Genomic DNA, 23,690 nt, shown 5'->3' on the forward strand with positions numbered 1-23,690 from the left:
ATCCATCCACTTCTGCACCTGAAACAGCATATCATAAGGTGGGTGAGAAGGTGTCAGGGGATGATTAGCTGCTTGTGCTTAAAATAGTGCCCCTTCAGAGTTTGTGCGGCCCCACAAACCTCTGTGTGTGACAGAGCTCCTCAGACATGTCTGCTCTAGTCACTAGTAGAGTCTGACAGTGGCTGCCTGCGGAAGCGCTTCCAGCAAAGAAGTTCCTTAACGGAAACGCGTCTCCTGGACTCACGACGTGGCAGCTTCCGGCGAAGCAAGGGTCTCCCTGCAGTTGCTTCTGACACTTCCCCGCTATTTTCGCTGGACGTGTCTCTCACCCCTTTCTCTCCCCTGCTGTTTCCTGCCTGGGCTGCTGCGTCTCTCTCAGCATTACTGAGATCCTCCTCCAGAGACCCCTCGCTCCCCCTCCTTGTCCCTGCTTTAGCTGCTGACTCTCTCCCAGTCTTTGGGAGCCCTACCACCTCCCTTTCCTCTGATGTCAGTTCCCTGACATCCACCTCCCCTCCAGGGCCCCCTTCTCCCCCGCCCCTACTCTCTCCTCTGGGCGGTGAGGAGCTGAAACCCCGAAAAGAATCCTCTTCATCTTCCGACGTCTCGAACATTTCCCTCCATCGGTCTTCGTTCCGACTCGCTGAATCCTCCTCCACCTCGGAATCAGAGAACCCCTCCAACTCTTCTTCTTCGTCGGTGGTGGCGAAGTATTCCCTCCGGAACCTCGCCACTGGCTGGGGTTTACGAGGGAATCTCTGATGAAAAGTTTCAATCAAAACCTCGTCATCTACATCCTCTGCCCTGACCCAGGTGTTTTCCGACTCCGGCTCCCCTTCCCACATTACCAAATACTCTACTTGCTCTCCCTTCCACCTGGAATCGAGAATCTCCGCTACATGGTAGCTGTGTTCTTTTTCCTCCATAGCTGGTCCCCTATTGACCCTCCCCTCTCTGTCCCCTATATACGGTGACAGCAACGACCTGTGGAACACTGGGTGCAACTTCATGTGGTTCGGTAACCGGAGTCTGAAAGCCACTGGGTTGACCTGTTGCGTGACTTCAAATGGGCCCAGTCTTTTGGGTCTTAACTTCTTACAACCTCCTTTAAATGGTAACCCTTGGGTGGACAGCCACACCTGGTCCCCCACCCTAATGCTTTCCCCTTCCCTTCTGGTTTTGTCTGCCTGCCTCTTATATTCCTCCTTCGCCCTGTTTAAATTAAGTTGGAGCTGGCGATGGATCGCTTCCATTTCTTCAACGAACTGTTCTGCGGCTGGAACGCTCCAGTTCTCCCCTTCCCCCCCTGGGAAGGCTCGGGGATGACACCCGTGATTAGCCAAAAAAGGGCTCATCCCCGTGGACACGTTCTCTGCATTGTTGTAGGCAAATTCTGCCAACGCCAGCTTCTCCACCCAATCATTCTCTCTGTCATTCACATAACACCTCAAATATTGCTGGAGGACACCATTAGCTCTTTCCGCCTGCCCGTTGGTTTCTGGATGACGGGCAGTAGAGAAATTCACCTCTACATGCAATAAGCTCATGAGCTTCCTCCAGAACCTGGAAGTAAATTGTTTCCCTCGGTCAGAAACCACCCTCAAGGGGGCGCCATGCAGCCTAAACACATTTTCCACAAACAATTTAGCGGTTTCTTCCGCTGTGACCGCATGTGAGCAGGCTATAAAGTGGGCCATCTTGGTTAACAGGTCTACCACAACCATGATGGCTGTTTTCCCTTTGGACCTGGGCAGATCAGTCATGAAATCTATTGCCACTGCCTCCCATGGCCTTTCCGGCGTGGGTAGTGGTTCTAATAAACCTGCCGGTGCCCGCCTCTCCCCCTTGGCTCGTTGGCATCGGTCACACCCTCTCACATATTCCCGCACATCTTCCCTGACCTTGGGCCACCAGAATTCCCTGGTAACCAGCCACATGGTTTTGTGTTGCCCAAAATGCCCTGCTGTGGGGCTATCGTGCAGTTGCTTGAGTACCTTTTCCCTCAATTCCCCTTCAGGTATGTATAACGCTCCCTTGTAGTACAACGCCCCATCTCTCTCCTCAAAACCCCCGGGTTTGTCTCCCTCCCTCCTGAGACCCCTGAGTTTGTCCTGGGCGTATTCATCCTGCACCGTTCCCTCTACCAGTTCCCTTTGCCCCACCAATGCCGCCCCACACACCCAGCGGTCCTCGGGAATGACATGGGTCTCTTCGGGTGCACCCTCTCCCTCCAAATATTCAGGTTTGCGTGAGAGAGCGTCCGCCCTAACGTTCTCCGGGCCTGGTACGTAACAAATCTCAAAGTTAAATTTGGAGAACTCCTGGGCCCATCTCAACTGCCGTTGGTTGAGCACTCGCGCAGTTCTCCAATACTCTAGATTCTTATGGTCCGTGCACACTTGCACCTTCTGTTGTGCACCAATTAGCAGGTGCCTCCATCTCCGGAAGGCCTCATAAATCGCAAGAAGTTCCCGGTCGTACACCGTGTAGTTCCTCTCGGATTTGTTCAGCTTTCGCGAAAAGAAGGCACACGGTCGCCACTCTGACCCCTCCTTCCCTGGCTGCAGAAGAAGCACCGCCCCTATGGCTCTGTCAGAAGCGTCTGTTTCGACCCTCAGCTTTTTTTGTAAATCCACATGTAGAAGTTGTTCATCCGAGGCGAAGGCCCTTTTCAGTTCCTCAAACGCTCGCTCCGCCTCCCCCGTCCAAACAAACTTCTTTTTACTGCTGAGACAGTCCGTGATGGGCGCCGTCAGGTGGGCGAAGTTTCGGATGAACTTACGATAAAAGTTTCCAAACCCTAGGAACCTCTGCACATCCTTCTTGGTCTTGGGTGTTTTCCATTCCAGCACCGCTTGAACCTTGCCGGGGTCCATGGCCAACCCCTTGTCTGACAAGCGGTACCCCAGGAATTCCACCTCCTTGGTATGAAACTGACACTTCTCCAGTTTCACCCACAGTCTGTTGGCTTGCAGCCTGCTCAACACTTCTCTGACGTCTCTCACATGTTGCTCCTCATTCTCCGAATACACCAACACGTCATCTAAGAAGGCCACGCAATTCTTGTAGAGCAAAGGCCCCAGTACGTGGTTCATGAAGGCTTGAAAACACGCGGAGCCTGTTTGTAATCCAAAAGGCATAACGAGGTATTCAAATGCCCCCAAAGGGGTGAACATGGTGGTCTTCCATTCATCCCCTTTCCTTATACGTATCAGGTTGTACGCCCCCCTTAGGTCCAGCTTTGTAAAAATCTTTCCTTTTCGCACCCTGGTCAAAATATCATCAATCCTGGGCATAGGAAAAGCCGCCGGCTCTGTCACTGCATTTAGGCGCCGAAAGTCACATACCAGCCTCGGCTTGTCCGTGTTTTTTTTATCCACAAAAAACACTGGGCTACCCCCCGCTGCCTTGGACTCTCTGATGAAGCCTCTCTTCAGGTTCTTGTCAATGAACGCTCGCAACTCCTGCATTTCCCTGTCTGACATGGCATACAACTTGCCTACAGGAAGCTGTGCTCCAGGGAGTAAATTGATCTGGCAATCAAAGGGCCTATGCGGGGGTAGTTGGTCAGCTTCCTTCTCGCTGAACACGTCGCTGAGATCAGCATACTGTGGTGGCACCTTCCCCTTCTCCATTACTTCAGTCCCTGCTAGGGTGGCTTGGGCCCCTGCTGACCCCTTTTCCCCCCTGCAGTGTTCTAAGCAATGTGCTGAACCGAAGGAAACCACTCTTTGATGCCAGCCCACCATCGGATCATGTAAGGCTAGCCAGCTCATTCCCAAAATAATGGGAGCGCCTCCCAAGGTGGCCACATTAAACGCTATCAGTTCTGTGTGCCTTGCCACCCTCATTATCATTGGGACGGTCTGCAAGCTGACTCCTCCTCCCAACAGTTCCCTGCCATCGATCGTGGTCACCTGCAGGGGGTTGCTTAAAGGGATAGTCTGTATCTGATGTTCAGCAGCAAACTCCTTGCTCATAAAATTGCAGGAGCTGCCTGAGTCCAACAGCGCCTTTATTTTTAGGGGGTGTCCATTTTGCAGCTCTAGCGACACTTCAATCACTAGAGCAGGTCGAGGAGCTTCTGGCACGGGCACTTTCACTGCTCTTTGGCCTGGCTGCAGTGCCCTGACTCTGGCAACCAGGCGTTGGCTTTTACCTGCTCCGTTTCTCCCTGCTCTTCCCCCTCAACTGCTCCCACCATCCCTTGCCATTCCTTCCTCTGGGGGCAGACTCTGGCAAAGTGGCCTGGCTGTTGGCAGAGATAGCATTTCCGGGCTCCCTTTCCCTCCTTCTTCGCCCCCTCACTGGGCTTTGAAACTGCGCGCGCGGGGGCTGTTCCGATTTCCATCGGCTCTGCCGGCGGGAAAGCTGGCTCAGGAATGTCTGGAATGCGTAACTCCTTCCAACGTTCCCCTCTCCCTTCCCGCCTCTCCAAGGCTCTTGCCTCCTGGCGCGCTCCAATGGTCAGCGCAGATTTGGTCAGCTGATCCATAGACACCGCCCTGGGGCTCCTGGCCAGCTCGTCCTTCACAGCTGAAGAAAGACCTTCTTCAAATAGCATCCGAATTGGTGCTGCCGATAAATCCCACCCCAATCTGTGAATCAGCATGGTAAATTCAGTCCAGTACTCACGGACAGATCTGCTTCCCTGCTTGCAAGCCATTAGCTGTCTGCGCACCACCCCTTCCTCAATATCGCTGGAAAACATGATATCCATTGCACGAAAGAATTTCATAGTGTCCTTTAGGATATCGTTGTGCGTTGCCATCAGGGGTCGAACCCAGTCCCGCGCCCCCTTCTCAAGATGCCCAATTACGAAAGCAACTCGCGATTCCTCATCAGGGAACTCATCAAACTGCACATTCAGGGCATATTGCATCTCAGTCCTAAAGGCATGGTAATCCTTGGGGTCCCCCCCAAACTTCTGCACCAATCCTGGTACCTTTCTGGGGAACTGAGTGGTTCTCCCCTTTTTGTCAGCATCCTGAGCCCTTCTCTCCTCGAGCCTCGCCGTCTGCAGCGCAAGTTGGACCTCCAACGCTCGGTATCTTTCTTCCAAGCTTGGACCAGCTCCACCCCCTGCTCCTCCGGCTCCGTCTCCGGCTGGGTCGCTCATGATGCTTTCTCCTGCACAGGCAGCGTACAGAGACTGTCAGACTGCTGTCAGGGGATGATTAGCTGCTTGTGCTTAAAATAGTGCCCCTTCAGAGTTTGTGCGGCCCCACAAACCTCTGTGTGTGACAGAGCTCCTCAGACATGTCTGCTCTAGTCACTAGTAGAGTCTGACAGTGGCTGCCTGCGGAAGCGCTTCCAGCAAAGAAGTTCCTTAACGGAAACGCGTCTCCTGGACTCACGACGTGGCAGCTTCCGGCGAAGCAAGGGTCTCCCTGCAGTTGCTTCTGACACTTCCCCGCTATTTTCGCTGGACGTGTCTCTCACCCCTTTCTCTCCCCTGCTGTTTCCTGCCTGGGCTGCTGCGTCTCTCTCAGCATTACTGAGATCCTCCTCCAGAGACCCCTCGCTCCCCCTCCTTGTCCCTGCTTTAGCTGCTGACTCTCTCCCAGTCTTTGGGAGCCCTACCACCTCCCTTTCCTCTGATGTCAGTTCCCTGACAGAAGGGTTTGTTTTTCTTTCTTAAGCAAATTAGAACCCCAGTTTTGCAAATTGAGGGTGGAAACAGTGTTTCCTAGGCTGGCATAGCTGAGGGGACCAAGAATTTGGGGGTATCGGCAGGGTTCGCATGTGGCTGTCTTCACAAAATACCCCATTTCCACACGCTACTGAATGATTACTATCCTCTCACGTCAGTGGCAGAACTGCTAGTAGCAGCTTACCACCTGCCTGGGCAAAGTTTGGGGCCTCTAGCATGGAAGAGCAATTTCTCCACCAGCAATCGTCTCCTCTACTGGCAAAGACCTACAGAGGGGAATCAATGCACTCACCTGCCCCCACCCCCTTATAACCTTTGTGACATTGTCATCCCAACCTGTAACTTGCTTTAGATACCATTTTAATCTGGGGGGGGGGGAGCCTCAAGGGAAAAAAATGGAGTCATGAATTATAGTTCCTCATCAGAGAGGGAGAGCCAAGACATAGTCTCATTGTTGTCCTTGTACAAATCAGCAGGGAGGAGGAGGATGGGGACAAAACAATAATTATTTGACTCTCATGCCACCTACTGTTGGGCTCCTTGCCTTCTGTCCTACCACCCACCACTGAATTGGTGTGAAAATAAAACTGAATAATCAGTGTGTATGCTGCTCTCAGTTCACTGGAAGAAGAGAACAGCACTCCTGTGAACCAGGTTCAGCATCAGCACAGGTGTATGTGTGCACTGAGTTAGATATGAGGTTAAAGGCCATCTATGGGGATCACAGTTTTCTGCTGCTGCAACAGGAATTGAGGGCCAGTGGCAGCACCTAACATTCTTGGAAAGCTGTTGGAGACCCTGCAGGGCAGTCATTTAACAACAATAACAACCTAGTGCTCCTAACGGCACCATACAGTAGGGTCTAGTTACCATTTTAAGGCCGCATATTCAGTTGTTGTGCTAGGATTCCCACTAGAACAATGGGACTTTCCCCCTTTCTTCCATCCATGCCAAATCTGCTCTGGAGGGTTGGGATAGCCCCCAGATTGGCACACGGACAGGAGAAATCTTTCTAGCAGGCAAGCAGACATGCTTGTACTGATGGGATGATCTCCTTAGCACTACACTGAATACAACCACCCCCTCTTTCCCAAATGCCTCCTCCTATAGCATTGCTTTGGGGTATTGTAGGAAAATAAAATGTCAGAACCCAGCTACCTGGCAGTGCTTGGAGACAAGCCCAGAGGAAGGGAAGCCAGAGGGCACTTTGCCCAGGGCCTCCTGCAACCTAGACACAATCCTGTTGTTATCTATTCCATTCTCATATTCTGAATTTCAAGATGTAGCTGCTGAATGTTGATCAGCTTGAACAGTTATGTACTTTGACAATGGATTCTTTAGGATAGGTTTTTAGAACGGTGTCTTAGTGCCTGCAACACCCTACCAAAAGGTACATTTAAAAATTCATTCTTAAGTGGAGGATTTTGAGATTTTGTACAAAGGCATAAATAAATCTGTATTTTTCAATGAATCTGATATATAGGAAAAGCAAATGTTTGATGCAGACTTTTTAAAAAGTTTCTATAAAATATAATAATAATAATAGTAATAATAATAATAATAATAATAATAATAATAATAATAAGTAGTAGTCCTGTTTCAGAAGAAGAAGAAAATACGACTACAGTAATGCTTCCCGGTCAGGGTCAGCTCCGCATATTTGTAGCGTTAAGTCCCTGTCGTGCACATTAGAAAATGTCTTAAGATGTTTTTGTTCACAAAGCAGCACAATTCACTTTGTTGTGCTGGATCACTCCTGTTTAAAGTGTTTCCAGCTCCCCTCTCACCCTATCTTTAGGCTTCTTGGGATTAGGAAGGAGGAAGAAAGGAAATGTCTTGTTCAAGAAGGAACTGTGAATTCATTTTAAGTGCAAGGCCATAGTCCTAGCAAAAAAGGTTCTGAAAGAAATGAAGAGAGGGCTAAATTCTTTCTTTTCTGAGGCCAGCTAACACTTCATAGTGGGACATGTCACTGTCAATAATGATAAAGCGAAGGGAAAGGAAGCATGGTCAGAATGCCCTTTGCAGAGATGGGAGCCTGACCCACAGTTATGCCATGATTCATATATTTGCTTAGGTTAGGCAGGTTTTATTAAGTTGCCTTATACTCAGCCAGAGATTGTTCTGTGGCCTTCCAGCTGTTGTTGCATTATAACTCCTATCAGCCCTACTGGCAGGGGCTGATGGGAGCTCAGGTGAGGTCTAGCAACATCTGGAGGGGCACAAGTTTCTGGCAGTGGGTGCGCCCTTCCCCATTTCTCAAATTTTCCCCACCCTAACTTTCAGTCATAATGTATTAAGGTTTTTGCTTCCACTATAATGGTGTTTTCTATCACAATCTTCCCCCAAACCATTTTTTCCTGGCATCTCCCCTACACCATTGTTAGCCTCTACCTAGCAGCAGCTCTCTGGGGTTCAAACAGGTGGGGTTTTTTAGCTGTGCTGCCTAAGATACTTCTTTTAGTTCCCAGCACCTGCAGTTAAGGCAACTTATGGGTGCAAGGCAGATGTACTACCCATAAGTTATCATTCTTCCCAGTTAAGGAAAAACATTTGCACAATGACTTCACCCAAGGAGCAGCAGAAAATGAATGCTTCTAAGGGTTGCAAAATATTGTTAATTACACAGATATAATAATTCTTGATCCTTGAATAGAACAGCCATATATAGGGATGTATGGACATGCCTCACGCCGTTCCAGCGTTTCATCTGGTATTTTCTGTACCCCTGCAATTGGTTTATTTTGCACAAGTCTTTTTTATATTATGTTACCTGCTGGTTCTGAAATATACCTATTTTTAAATATCATAGTGCACAAAAGATACAAACATCTCAGCCATCAACAAATATTTACAAATCAGTCACTTTCTCTGTGTGTTCCTTTCCAAAGTTAATGCTAGTCTTTTGCAACAAACAAAAAATAGAATCTTGTGGCACCTTAAAGACAAAGTTAATGAAGTGGGGTCCTTCTGTTTGTTTTCACAAATATCATGATCCCCTGCTGCCTCTACCACTCTGGGTAAAGATGTCACAGTTTGGCATCCTGCATTTTACTCACTGCATAAGGGTTACGGTCATAAGTCAACAGGTGAAAAAACAGACTACCTCTTTCCATGCGAAAAGAATGATAATGAAGGATACATTCCTTTGGTTATTCAATTTCGCAGTAGGAAGCAGATTAAGGCTGCAATCCCAATCCTAACCCCATCATCTGAGACTAAATTCCATTGAACTCAGTGGGACTTACTTCTGAGAAAACATGGTTGGGACTTCTAGCAACAAAACAACTTACATAAATCAACAAACAAGTATGCAATTTCAATCACCAGCCCCTCAAGTTTCCTTTTCTATTTTTCAATTGAGCCTCCATTGGTTGTGGAGGTCTTTGAGCATACTCCGTTCTTTCGGGGCTTTTAGTAAACTTGGGCAATTTAAGAAATCTTTTGTATTCCATATCACGAGGTTTACCTCCAATCATGCTAATTCCCCCGCTTTTATTATTACATTATTTATTATCTGGGCCCGGTGATTAGGGATTAAGAATCTTTGATTTACCTCTGAATTGCCCCAATACCAGTTGCATTCACACAAAAATAGTGAAAATTCAGGTCTCAAGAAGCACAAGATGATTCAGAAAGCAACAGAATGAAAAGAGTTAACAATAACATCAAGCGGATGTGCTCTAAAAACAAATGAATTTTTTAAAAAGAGCAATTCCAGAAAAATGGGCTAGTGTAAAGGCACCCTAACTATCCCATTGTAGTCTAAACAAAAACCAAAGCTTTTACACTGCATGCTATCACCACAATCTCCTTACCTGTAAAATATGTGTTGGCAGGCAGAGTAGAACTTGGAAATTTATAATACCCATTTCCTGGAAAACGGATTCCTTTCATTACAGTTACACTTGATGTTGCTAAAGATGCATCCATTCTCTCCAGCTGATAGATTGGAGGAGGCCCATTAAGTTCTTTAGGTTCCTTCCAACTTATCTTTATCACTGTGCTGTTTATTCCTTCAGCATAAGGGGCAATTAGCTGTCTTGGAGCTATTTATATAAAAAGAAAAAAGGAAAGAGGCATCTGTCCAGTTAAGGTTATCCAAACAATACTGGTTTTCAGAATAAACCAGGGAGTTCTACATGTATAATATATCGTCCCCTAGGAAAGCAGTATCAATTACAATTGCAAACAACCTTTGACCTGTGTGCTATTGCAATCATACAGTACAGATAATTCTTGATTTATTAAAAAAAATTGAATGGCAGCCCTCTGATGTCTTGTTTGACTTGTCAGTGGTACAGTACTGGCTTTTTTTCACCTTAACTATTGACTGAAAGTAATTTTATCTCAGCATCATAAAAATAATAATACAGACCTTAAGGCACAAATTCAGCTACAGTGGTACCTTGGGTTACAGACGCTTAAGGTTACAGACTCCGCTAACCCAGAAATAGTACCTCGGGTTAAGAACTTTGCTTCAGGATGAGAATAGAAATCGTGCAGCGGCGGCATGGCGGCAGCGGGAGGCCCCATTAGCTAAAGTGGTTCTTCAGGTTAAGAACAGTTTCAGGTTAAGAACAGACCTCCACAACGAATTAAATTCTTAACCCGAGGTAACACTGTAATTGTGAACAAGGGCACCCAGCTATCTCTCCAGAGTGTAATCAAATATATCAGGAATAGGAAAGATAGGTTCTCTTTGATAGGAGGAATTTTGTGTGATCTTTTACCGCTCAGTTAAATCATAATAGAGAAGGTGCCCGTCTGATTACAGTGGGAGGGAGTTCCAAAGGTTAGGTATTGCTACGCTAAAGATCATTTCTATCATTGTGTGGAATGGATCTCCTGGTAGGATGGTATCTGCAGGATGCTTTTTCCTACAGAACACACCAACCAACTGGGTATATAGGAAGTGTGATGATCGTATCCATATCCTGGTCCCAAGCTGTATGCAACTTTGTACACTAACACCAGCACCTTCAACCTAACTCAGTGGAAAATGGCAGCCACTGCAATTCTTTCATATGATGGCCGTTCCCCCCCCCCTCCCAGTGAGCAGTTGAGCCAATGCATTTTGCACTAGTGCAATTGTTTGGTATGCAGTCTTTTGTAGCTTGTTGCGGTTTGCTGACCTGGAAAACTGGTCACTGCTATGCAGCAATTTCCTCAAGATATCTTTTAACTATAATATACTGTTGCACACCACCCCAATCTCTTCGCAGTGCTAGATTCCAGTGGTTTCAGGCACTTACCCAGAGTATGGTTTCCTTCGGAATGAGGGACAGTGGAGACTGTGATGTTTTTATGATCTATGGTTTATTTGCACATATTTACAACCCGAGCTTCCAGCTTCTACCTCACACACACCAACTCTCAACTATGGCCTTTGTCTTTCTAACTACCAGCAAGTTGAGGAAGTGGGGCTCACCCATTTGCAATCTGGCACAGAGCTGCTTCCTTTGTTACCTTAATGGCCCATATTTAGGTGGCTATTAACTCAACAGGAAGCTAGCCTGGCTATTTCAGGAATTGAATCCATTCTGGATCCAGGAATTAGAGGGAGGGGGGCCCAGGCATACAGTCTACCCACCAAAAAAAAACCTCATACCAATACTTTTATCCACTCTGTACCCCAAGCAATCATTACTTTGCAAACCTTGATAATGTTTTTACACGAGGAGAGTCCTGAACTATGCAGTATATATCAAAGACAGGGTTTTCGGTGATTATAGGGCACGACATTCATTTGGAGAACAATCTGGATTAAAATATGCATCTTGCAAATTACATCAGTTAGCTAAGAGTTTGTTGCAAAGCGCTTCATTTATAACAAATTAATAACATATCCTTAAAGCTTCTTGCATACAAAACCATCATTTTCTCACATTAACCTGTAGTATGTTGCTATTACTTTTTCTACAACATGATAAAATATTACTTTTGGCAGAGGGAATGATGGGAGACAAAAACCCACCAACCGTGCTATGCATTGTAAATTCTTGCTTGGACATCATTTATGACTTCACAATCTAATTAGTATCATACTGCTATGTTCGAAATTTACTGTGTTGAAATTGAAGTAGTGCAGTGTGAGGTCACAAGCTTCCCCGCATAAGTAGCGCAGAGCGCTAATGAAATGCAGTATTAATGCACAGGTTTCAAAAGAAAACATGGCTTTACAATTGGAACTTCACCTTTGGAGCAAATCAGTCTGTGTCAGCATTTTAAATGTGAGTGCCAAGGTTGAGTCTTCTAGTTCAGCTTAGAGTTGCTAAAGCAAAAAGGCTAAAATTCATTATTTCTAAAATGAATACATACAGCCAACCTTTCTTCACAACAACAACAACCACATCTCCCTTAAACAATCATCCTTTAATAAATAGGAGTTGCCTGCACTGTAATTATAACATCTTTGCTACCCAAATTTGAAGCTTTTATGGGGCTTGCGCAATTAACTACTTAAATGCATTGTAACACTTGCTTCTCTGACAGGAAAGTATTGATTTTTTAATCATTTTCAAGTCTACTCTAGCACAAATAAATGTACTACAGTTACAGTTAATGCACTGTGTACACGCATTAAACACTAGCATGACACAATTTATTATTTTGTGATATATGGAACAGAAACCCAACCTTTCAAAAAGCAACATCTTCGGTATAACATTAGTATTGTAACTACCATGTCCTTGGTGATTCAGAATACTTGTGTGTTGACATGTACAGTGAAGAGTCTCTATTGAAGCTGGTACTTCAGCAATTTGGATGAAAAAAGTAAGATTATAAATCTGCAGTACAGGTTGCCATGTCACTGGATTGTACAATATAGCTACTGGAGGCTAAAAGGCACAGTATACATTTCCTAAAGGTGTCACTGTGGTACCTGTAGCTGCTTTGTCAAAGGAGCAGTCTATAATTTTGCCTATTTAAATTTTGTCCAAGCCTCCTAAAACACATCTGTCAAAGCATACTGTATTTTAGTAGACTCAGCTATATTTTGCATATTTTAATTATGTAGTGTTTTTAAAATTTATTCCTAGATAATATATAGTTGATATATTATAAAGGTAAAACATTAGTTTAAACGCCTATGACTAGGTGTTTGCTGTTGTGCAACAGAGGGCACTAAACAGATGGCCCATACTGTTTTATGTTAAAGATATATCACTTATAGATATTGCCGTATAGGTCACTATAAAAAAGCATTTCGCTTGTGTGCGTGAACACACACATACAATCTGTGTGCCTAAAAGAAAAATATAATTGTTGGTAAGTAAAGAGCAGTTAACTTTGTTTTGTTTGAAACGATATCATTTTAGTTTTAGAAGCTAAGACAGATGCCAGCATTTCACTGCGAACAGATGGTAATTCCATCTAATAGTGCATCTCTGTATTAGTAAGGTCTGTTGTGTATACAAACAGTAATAAACACTAGGTGAGTATCAAAATAAATTTTAATTGTTGACATTAAATTCTGGCAGCCATGCTTCTAAGGATAGTGTATTCTTTTCACAAATCTGTCAGGTTTGCTAATGCAGCTGCTAAAAGTTTCCTATAGCCTGTCAGGTTCTAAAGCTAATAAAAACGCATTTGCATTACAGCTACAAAATTTACAGGTCTGTTTCTCTTTCATGCGTTTATATCAACAGCAACCTCTCAAATAATCAGCAGCACTTCTAATGTTTGGTTCCTCTTGGCTTTAGTCTGAAATTTGCTCCTCAGTGTTTTCTCTTCAATTAAAAGCCAAAATAGCAACAGTCTTTAGCAGCACTTTGAAAACGTAACCAGTCATGAGAATATGGTCTCATTTATGCTTTGGCTACTGCTAATTAGAACTCTAACCTTTTAAATGGCTACTTGTACTACAAGCATGATTCTGACCAAACTGCGGGAGGCAGTGGAAGACAGGAGTGCCTGGCGTGCTCTGGTCCATGGGGTCACGAAGAGTCGGACACGACTAAACGACTAAACAACAACATACACATACACTCAAACTCGTATGGTGTACGATTTCAGTTTGTAAGCAAACATTCAATGTTATGTTTGCCCCTTGACTAAAAAATGAGAGCTCCCTTCGCTGAAGCAGCTTGGCTATTGTTACAAGATGTTACTAAAAGGGTGCGGGGAATGTTTTTAATAGAACTGCAACTAGTTTGGCAATGCAAAGTATTTTGCCATTCAACCTCATGGGTAAATCTTTGTAGTGAATGGGAGTGACGGAGACATAGAAATGGTTGAGCAAGGATAGCTTAGTTCTGTAGTCCAGAATCCTAACTGATGAACCCCCAAAGACACGACTCAACAACAGGGTTTCCTAGTGATTGATTTAAAATGTAATGCCCTGAACTTCGGTTTTTAAAACTTATAGGAGGGCTTATATTAAGACACTGTGAAAACCATTTTCAAAACAAAGTTAATAACAAATGAACTACAGAGAACACAGCAAAACAGCAACAGACAACAATAAAACTGTTCCACAAGTAGCAGTCATAATTACATATTTTTTTAAAAGCTAAACTGAAACTGAAAAATAAAAACTTTAGGTCCAGTACCCAGAAGCAGTGCCTATGCCTTTAAATTTCAGGTGTTAAATGAGCTTCCTGCTATGGTGCAAACCCATTATTCACTAGTCCCTTCTCTCTGGCCACCTCCATCATGATATTAAATTTGTCCTATAGGAGACAGGTGAGAGTACAAATGAAGAGCTAGTAGGGAACTAATGGGCAGTGGGGGCAGCGACAGCCTTGTTTGCTGCCTTGGGGCATTTATAGCTACTCAAACCATCCCTGGGCAAGGATTAGGCAGCTGTATTGGTTATCCTGATGACATACCTGCACACGGTAGGACTAAAGCTCCTTATTTCCAGTTTAAAACAGTAGGGCTGGAATATTCCTCAAATAAACATAACAAGTTTTAAGGGTTCATTGTATTATGAACACAGAATCATATTTCTTTAAAAATCAATGTAAAAAAAAAATCCCGAAAAATATATTGCTTCCACCATATGGGACAACCAACGACTCACCAACCGATTTAAGATGCAGCATATTGAGCTGACCATATGTTACAGTGCTGTTGAATGGCTGAGTGATTCATGCCCGTCACATTCTAGTATATCAATTAAAGCTCCTTGAAGTCTGCATGATTTGTGTCTCTGTTATTAAACCCTGCTAATTCATCCCACTTACACATCTGTTATAAATCTCTAGGAGTGCTGCATGATTCATGGCAATCTGTGAGCATGGTACAGCAAATTCTTCTCCTTGTAATTAACAGTAAATTGTTTTACTGCCATGCAATGAATTTTTCAGTTATATTGCAAATGAACTCCTAAATGCATGGCTCTTTCCTAAGAACTGACTTATATCATTAGGCAATTAAAAAGTATTGCTTTGAACCAAAAGCTTTTAATCAAGAGAAATACAACTTAAACTCAGCCTAAAGACCATGCAAATTTGACATACTGGCAACAGAATAATTTGTGCAATTTCCCGAGGAGTGAAATATGTCCTTCGGGGAGAACAAACAAATAAGGTTTGGCTCATGCAATGGTGCACAAAGAGCACCCAATCTGTAGCTGGAGAGCACTTGGCAAGAGAAGATACTGAGCGGATACTGTTTATCTCGGGAGTTATTTAAATCATCTGTCATTTGCAAATTCCTCAGATTATGTTTCACGTCTCTAATTGTAACACAGTGCCTATATTCTTGAAATAAATAATTGGATAATTAACCAAGCAAAATCATCACAGGATTCCAGTACTAGTCAAGAGTTTCAGTCAAAGGTGAAGCCAATTCGCTTTTGCTTTGCTGCCTCTGTAGCTTCCTGAAGAGGCTTTGATTCTTCTACCCTGCCCTCCGCCACTCCCCATCTCAGTCTAGATCTTGGCACCAGCCTGAAATTCATGAGTCCCTACATCAAGCCAGTATAACAACAAATAAAATTAGATTCAAAGAAGGGGGACTAATTGAAGGACAGCAAGCAAAAATATATGTGTGTGTATAAATATATATATATGGATGCAATGGTACATTTGCATGCTCATTTTCCCTTTTAAGCATGGAGCAGAAAGTGACTTTGTTTTAATGAGGGATTATTCAAGACAGGAATGAACAAAATGCATTCATAACTAAGAACAAAGATTGTATTGTGAAACAAAAAAAAAAACAGGCAACTGCTGAGAAAGAAGGGGATGATTGGTTTATGCATTATGAATAAAAAGGTAGAAAAATATTTATATTAGTATTCACTAATGACTATATATACAAGATTGCTGTAATTAAAATTATAAATTAACATATTAAGAGTGCTTGTTTAATCACTTTGGGTCCCATTCACAGTGACAGACTTTTATGTACTTGCATGCAAAGCAATGTGTGTTTTCAGACCAGAGGCAAACAGCCTGCGTATTTTACTTTTAATAGAGAAAGGAAAATCTAATGCACCACTAATTACCAGTTAATTGGATATGGGTGGTTTTTAAGACTATGATAGAGTATTGTGCTTAAAAACCATTATATGACAGGCAAAACATATGGTTCTTATCAGTAGTGTGTACCTTTCTGAACTATTGGAAATTCAGGCATTACAGGTTTCTCTTTGAATACAGTAAACCTAGGGATGGCAAAACGTGAATAAATATATACATCAAATCCTATGCTCCCAAAGGTGTGGAGCTTGTTTTGCTTTTTGAAAACTGTATTCCATTCATAAACTGATGAAAACTGAGTATTTTCCAGATACACAAGAGTGTCAAACAGCATCAAAGATAGAAATAGGTATATGTGGCCCTGCACATGGCAGATATACATGTAAAAACATAGTAAGAGTCCTACTGCATTGGACCAGCTATATAGTCTAATCGTAGCCTGCTTCCTAAGTGGCCAATCAGAAAAGAAAAGCCTGCTGGATGAGGCCAATGGCCCGTCCAGTCCAGCATCCTGTACTCACAGTGGCCAACCAGATGTTCATGGGACGCACGCAAGCAGGACCTGAGCGCAACTGCACTCTGCCTACCTGGGATTCCCAGCAACTGTGGATGTGACTGTGGCTAGTAGCTGCCAATAGCCTTATCCTCCATGTATTTGTTCAATCCCTTTTTTAAAACCCACCAAGTTGGTGGCCATTGCTGCCTCCTGTGGAAGTCCCATAACTGCACTAGAAGGACTTTCATTTATCTGTCCTCAACCTTCCAACATTCAGCATCATTGGATGTCCACAAGTTCTAGTATTGTGAGAGAAGAAGAAAAACCTTTCTCTATCCACTTTTTCCCATGGCGTGCAAAACTTTAGACACCTCTATCATGTTGCCACTTACTCACCTTAACTAAAAAGTCCCACATGTTGCAACTTTTTTCCTCACAGGGGAACTTGATCATTTTCCAACTCCAAAATACCCTTTTTGAGGTGAGATGACCAGAAGTGTGAACAGTATTCCGAATGCGGCCACACCATAGATTTGTATAACTGCATTATGACACTGGCATTTCTTTTCAACTCCTTTCCTAATGATCCCTAGCCTGGAATTCACAATGACAAAGTTGCTTAATGGGACTTAAGCTTATCACACAAAGAACTTGTTTATTTGGTTATGACCAACTTTAGCTGAATCTGGGCCAATGAATTTGCAATACAGTGTTTTATGATAGCACTGGTACAAATAGATAATCAGTACTGGCTTAGTCATGCTGGCCACATGACCCAGAATCTGTACGCCAGCTCCCTCGGCCAATAAAGCAAGATGAGTGCCGCAACCACAGAGTCAGCTACAACTAGACCTAATGGTCAGGGGTCCCTTTACCTTTACACCATCATATAGCTCAGGCTATAAAGGGGGTCTGCTATATATAGGTCATTTAAACTATTTTAAAACCATTTCTGAATATCATGCTCACCTGCCACAAAACATGCAGTGCACGTAGGGGTGCCATATTTTCAAAAAGTAAAAACCAGGACACTCCAAAAGTTTTTTTACAAAAACACCCAATTGACTTGCCCTAAGATCCAGGACAAAGCGTCACCTTTCGGAAATGCCCACCTTTGAAATCCTGGTAATGTCCAGGAAAATCCAGACGTATGACAGCCCTAAGTACACGTTTATATTTCCACTTTAAGGTCAACGTTAGGCATTTAAAATGTTTTACGATTATTTCTTTGAACACCTGTGAAACCTCCAGTGACAACCATGAAGACAGTTCTAATTGAAACTCATATTTAATATCTGACAAATAAAAGATAACTGTGTTTCTTAGACATCAGTGGGAATTTGATTCAGATTTCAAGTTCAGATTTGTGTTTGCATGTTCTGGATTCTAATTTGGAGACACCAAGCATAAGCATCCAAGCTTACTGTTGCTTACACTTAAAATGGGATCTGTAGAAATATTAGCATTATTGACTGATTTTAATATATATGAAACCTGGAGCAGTGAGGAGTGCTAAAGCATTGCACAGGAACCTCTCCTCGTGCCAGCTTGGTCCTGACAATCCTTCTGTTTGTGCAGGTTTTGCCCGGCAACACCTACACAGATGGGCCTGTCATGCCCCCTGAATGTCTAAATATTCACTTTTGCTTTGACACATGAGCAAGAGACAATAACCAAATGGTTATCTTCCCTCAGCCACCAGCTGTTCACCATTGGCAGCAAAGATGATAGGAGTTATTTGCAGGAGCGTCAGTCCCATTTTTTAACAGTAATATCTGATGATTCCCTATAGAAAATAATTATTCAGGTTTCCATGGCACTTCTCTGCTGCTTTCCATGTGTTTACTTTAAACTCCATGATGAAAAGGTATAGAAGTATCATTTGCTTCTAAGGTTTCAAATGTAAAAGTGTATACATGCAGATGGAAAGTTCAAGCTGGTTCACACTCACGATACTAGATGACTACACCTGCAGTGCTATTGGCAGGTAGGGATCGATACCAGTTTACAAAGGGATGTTCTGAACAATCCAGAGCCAACAGTTCTGTGAAATTTTTGCTTTACGCAGAACTCCAAAGTCTCTCTCATAAATTATCTTGGGAACATAAGATGCCTAGGAACCTGATGAAGTCCGTGGATCCCTTCACCTCCACTCACTTTCCAGGACAGATCTCCCTACAACTGTTATAAAAATGTATTATAATAAGGAAGTATTTGGGATCTTGTAAGCAGTCCCTCTGCTTTTGGTTTGCATTTGTCTTCCAGACCACCAAAAAAAAAAGCGGTCGCTGAAGTAGGAGAAAAGTGCATAATTCTCTCTTTCGTGTAAACACCATACATTTGAACTGTAGTTTGTTACAGGTGCTGAGAATTGTAGCTCTGTGGCAGGTAAACTACAGTTCCCAGGATTATTCGGGGATGCCCTGGGTTTTAAATGTGCTTCATAAGGTATGTTATATGCACAGCCTATAACTGGATCTGCAGCTTCTTTCCCCAAACACCCACAATGCATTTCAGATGGTGCTCTTGCATTTACTCCTGATAATTAGCAGCAAGGAGGTTGTTAATTAAAGTAGCCTTTAAAATAATTTGTCAATTGTGTTTTGTTTGTGCGTCTCAGCAAGAGTTGACACACAAAGCACATTTGCTAGATTTCAGTGAAAAAAGTTAATTCAAGTAAGTGGATACAGGCTTAAAATGACAACTTTCCAAATCTAGAAATGATAAATAGAAAAATACTCAACATTTAATATATCTAAATCTACTGGTCACTCAATTTTATACTCTACTGTATTGTTTAATGTGACTGATACCAAATTATTAAAACAATAATAAACAAGCTGTCAGGTTTCAATGAGCTATTTATTTTCAGAGAATTGACAGATAAGCAAGAAACGATGCTTTATCACTAATAATAGCCAAGGGTCCTATCTAAATTCCATTAGTTATTTTTTGAAACTGTTGATTACAATATACTACAGAATCCTGAGGTATAAAGATTTGAAGGATTGGCACCTACAGATTCTCCAAATTACACATCTCAACTGAGTGTTTGAGACTGATGATGAGTATATTTCTGTACACCAGGGATTGGGAAGTTCAGACCCAGTGACTAAATGCGCCTTTCTATCTTGTTCTCAGATGCGGGTGGTGCTGTGGGTTAAACCACAGAGCCTAGGACTTCCCGATCAGAAGGTCAGCAGTTCGAATCCCTGCGATGGGGTGAGCTCCTGTTGCTCAGTCCCTGCTCCTGCCAACCTATCAGTTTGAAAGCACGTCAAAGTGCAAGTAGATAAATAGGTACCGCTCCAGCGGGAAGGTAAATGGCGTTTCCGTGGGCTGCATGACCCGGAAGCTGTACACTGGCTCCCTCGGCCAATAAAGCGAGATGAGCGCTGCAACCCCAAAGTCGATCACGACTAGACCTAATGGTCAGGGGTCTCTTTACCTTTAAACTACCTTAAGGAAAATTCATTTTCTTAGTGGCTGGAATCTATCCTCAAACTCTTATAATGCCTATTGCTAGGATGTTTCAGTGTGGTTGGGAACAAGCCCACTGTGCAAAGGTAAAATTAACATTCATTGCTCTGCCAACGTTTGCTTCCAGTGCTTCCTACTGACATGTGGGTCCCAAAACATTGCCTAGAAGGGGTTGCGATTCTTGGGCTGAAAAATCTTCCCCGTCCCCACCGTATGCTGTAGTGCAATAAACAGACAAATCATATTCAAACATTATGCCAATTTATGTGGGGGTAGAGGGTCACATGTGCACCCCCCATCCAAATATGTGAACATTTATACATCTTGCAAGTGTACCTGTTTCCCCCTCATAGGTTTCAAACATGCATATAGCTCTCAGAAAAACTTACTGCACTACTCCCGGTTAGGAGAAAGTGGGGTTTTGCTATAGGACATCCAAAATGTGAACAGGTTAGGTGGCCCCCCTACCCAAAATTGCAAGAATAGGTGATGTATGACCAGGGTGCCAATGATTTTGCAACTGTAAAATGCTATATATATGCTAAACATGCTATTGATACAAAAGGTGCTAGTAATAAATATTAACATCATTAGGCTTATGTACTTTATTTGCTGAAACTGTAAACAAACAAACAAATGTTATGTTAATAATTTTCTCATTGAAAAAGAAACCCATGCAGGCTTTCCAATACACTGCAAGCCTATGTGGAAAACATGGTGTTTTGTTTTTAATCTGTCATGGTAAACAAATACCAATTAAGCTAGTCACTTTGTATTAACACAGCACCTATCTCAGTCACTATGCATCAACCTGTGATCATCTGTAATGGTGCTCATTAGAAAGGTACGTGCTAAATTTATACTTCAATACAATTTTTTATCTCCCCTTACCTGCTGCTAAAGTTTGCCCCATTCCCGGCTCGCTGCTGATACAGCCAACTTGATTGCAGAGAGTAATGGTAAAATAGTAAATTCTGTATGGTTCCAGTCCTTCCACTGTGTAGGACTGTTCATCAGCTTCAGCAACATACAAAACCTAAAAAGCAAATAGAGTTAAGACAGCTATCTTGATAGCACTTCCATTATTTTACACTGATAAGAAAGTACATTTAGCAAAAAGAAATTAGCTTTTGCTGATTTTTTAAAAACCTTTTTTAACCTTAATACGTTTGCCAAGAGCCATTAGTAGAAACAGGACTTTTTCAAGGAACCTCAAAGAGCTAGAATATAAATTGTAATTGAATATAAACTGTGGTGTCGCAGCTTACACTGATTTTATGCAATCACAGATTTAGCAGATTGTCAATAAATAAACAAATAAACAGAAATGGTTATTTTTACAAACTGTAGATTAAGCATTGCACCATTCTGTGATGAAATCTACCTATCCAATCACCATGGAATAAGAGGGATGACTAACGACTTGTCTCTTGCAAACAGATAAATTTATTAGTATCATCACCAATATTAATTATATTTCAGCACTAGTGGGTTTAGCACTAAGAAAATGAATTTTCCTTAAGGTAGTTTAAAGGTAAAGGGACTCCTGACCATTAGGTCCAGTTGTGACCGACTCTGGGGTTGCGGCGCTCATCTCGCTTTATTGGCCAAGAGAGCCGGCATTTGTCCACAGCCAGCTTCCAGGTCATGTGGCCAGCATGACTAAGCCGCTTCTGGTGAACCAGAGAAGCGCACGGAAACGCCGTTTACCTTCCCGCCGGAGCAGTACCTATTTATCTACTTGCACTTTGATGTGCTTTCGAACTGCTAGGTTGGCAGGAGCAGGGACTGAGCAACAGGAGCTCACCCCGTCGTGGGGATTCAAACTGCCAACCTTCTGATCGGCAAGTCCTAGGCTCTGTGGTTTAACCCACAGCGCCATCCGTGTCCCTCTAAGGTAGTTTACATGGGCATTATTTCAGTGGAACAGTGAAAAGAAGAGGAAGGAAAAATCCACAATAGGGAGGGAGCATTGCAGGGGTCCCTTCACCTTTACTTTATTCCAGCAAGCAGCCCACTCCTGATCTCTTAACAATGGCCAGGAGACTAAGAAATGTTTTGTCTGCACTGGACCTCTTGGGTATCCTTGCAGAATTAAACCATGACTTCATGTATACAAGCCATCAGACATTCCCTTCAGAACAATTTGCCAGGAACAAGCCATGTCCTCTCATACGGAGACAAACAAACAGAAAGTCAGCTCCACCCTGGGCAAAATGCCATAGTAACAACTTTGATACTCCCCACTGCACTTTGATGATGGCAAGCACTGCTCCACTGGCAAATTTGAATTTGGCATAGCCAACAAGACTGGGACCACTTTATAACATCCATATATCAATAAGCAGAGAAAACAGATTGCTAATAACAATAATACCTGAGAATACACTGGCAATACTTTTTGTTCAGTAATTAGATTGACGCTGTACCCCATCACTTCTCCTCTTGCTTCATTATCTTGTGGCTTTTCCCAAGATACATTGACAGAATATGGTGAAAGAGGGAATACTGATGGAGGTGGCATGAATACAGGAGCTAAAACACAAATAAATGTGCTAATTTATCATAAAATAAATGAACAACATGTGTCAGGCAAGTTTTACCACTATATTTGTAAAATACCATCTGTTAAACTTGATAAAATGGCTGTTTGCATCCAATTCCTAAATAAGCAGCTTGTAGAAATTAATTTTCAGGTCTAAAAGGAATTTTCATATGGTTTTCAATGCTACAAATTTAAAGTAAATGCATCCCACCTATAGGCAAAGTATGGGATCTATTATTTTTATGGTGCACTAACCACCACTTAAAATTTGAAACACAATATAAGTTTCACAGAATAATGCAGATGGGTTTTTAAAAGCACAGCCATTCTGCGACCCAGGAAAACCCTGATTAGAGGAAAAATTGTTGAACACTTAAACACTGTCAAAGTAAATTTAATTGCTGAGCAGTTTTGAAATCAACATGTTTCTCTTGTATTATAATAGCTGGTATTTCAGAGATGTTTAATTATGTCATATGTGACTGCTGCAGGATAAGCCTCCATTTTTCAAGACCTATAGGCACTGTAAAATGGTTGTCTTTTGGAAAATACCATTTACAAATCCATCCACAGCAAAAATGCTGGGTTTTTAAAAGTTAACAGCCCAATCCACAATCCTTGGCTTTCAGCTATTTATTCATACGTTAAGTTCCAGCTGAGGGAAATCAATGGGGCTTGTGTTCAACTGCAATGTCTTTGGGATTGAGATACCTACATGGTTGACTTGAGTTAGACTATTGTTATGATCTTTTTTAACCAAATGATTCTGAGAGTCAATTTAATGGAAATAGGTAGGGTTTACTTCCAAGTAAGTAAATATGGGACTCGAATGTTCATTTAAATGTAGCATAACAAGGTATAAATCACTCTTGTCCAACATAGTGGAAGACTTCCTATCTGTTTAGCAGATAAAATTAAGTGAAAGAGAAATCATTGGCTAGAAAGTAATGTACAATTATAAACAACCAGCTAATTCAATATGACAACTCTTAAAATAGAATTATGCTTATGAACCGTTCTTAATTAGTTATAATTAACTGGATTGAACCTGGACATCAACCACATCCACCAATTTCATGAAAA

General features: G+C 42.8%; 1 protein-coding gene across 7 annotated transcripts in view; it reads right to left on the bottom strand.

Annotated features, from left to right (window-relative positions):
- USH2A (usherin) overlaps positions 1 to 23,690 on the bottom strand; it is a 432,976-nt gene that overhangs the window by 315,116 nt on the left and 94,170 nt on the right. For all 7 annotated transcript variants that reach the window (XR_014218160.1, XM_082217159.1, XM_082217162.1 and 4 more), the window contains 3 exons: positions 22,440 to 22,597; positions 20,954 to 21,098; positions 9,472 to 9,702 (listed from right to left, as the gene is read on the bottom strand). Coding sequence is in view for 6 of the 7 variants with exons in the window: in XM_082217159.1 (XP_082073285.1) it covers positions 9,472 to 9,702; positions 20,954 to 21,098; positions 22,440 to 22,597 (534 nt within the window). In the remaining variant the exon portion in view is untranslated. The remainder of the gene's footprint in view (positions 1 to 9,471; positions 9,703 to 20,953; positions 21,099 to 22,439; positions 22,598 to 23,690) is intronic.

Source organism: Podarcis vaucheri (genome assembly GCF_965113315.1).
Source record: "Podarcis vaucheri genome assembly, chromosome: 3".
NCBI lineage: Eukaryota > Metazoa > Chordata > Lepidosauria > Squamata > Lacertidae > Podarcis > Podarcis vaucheri.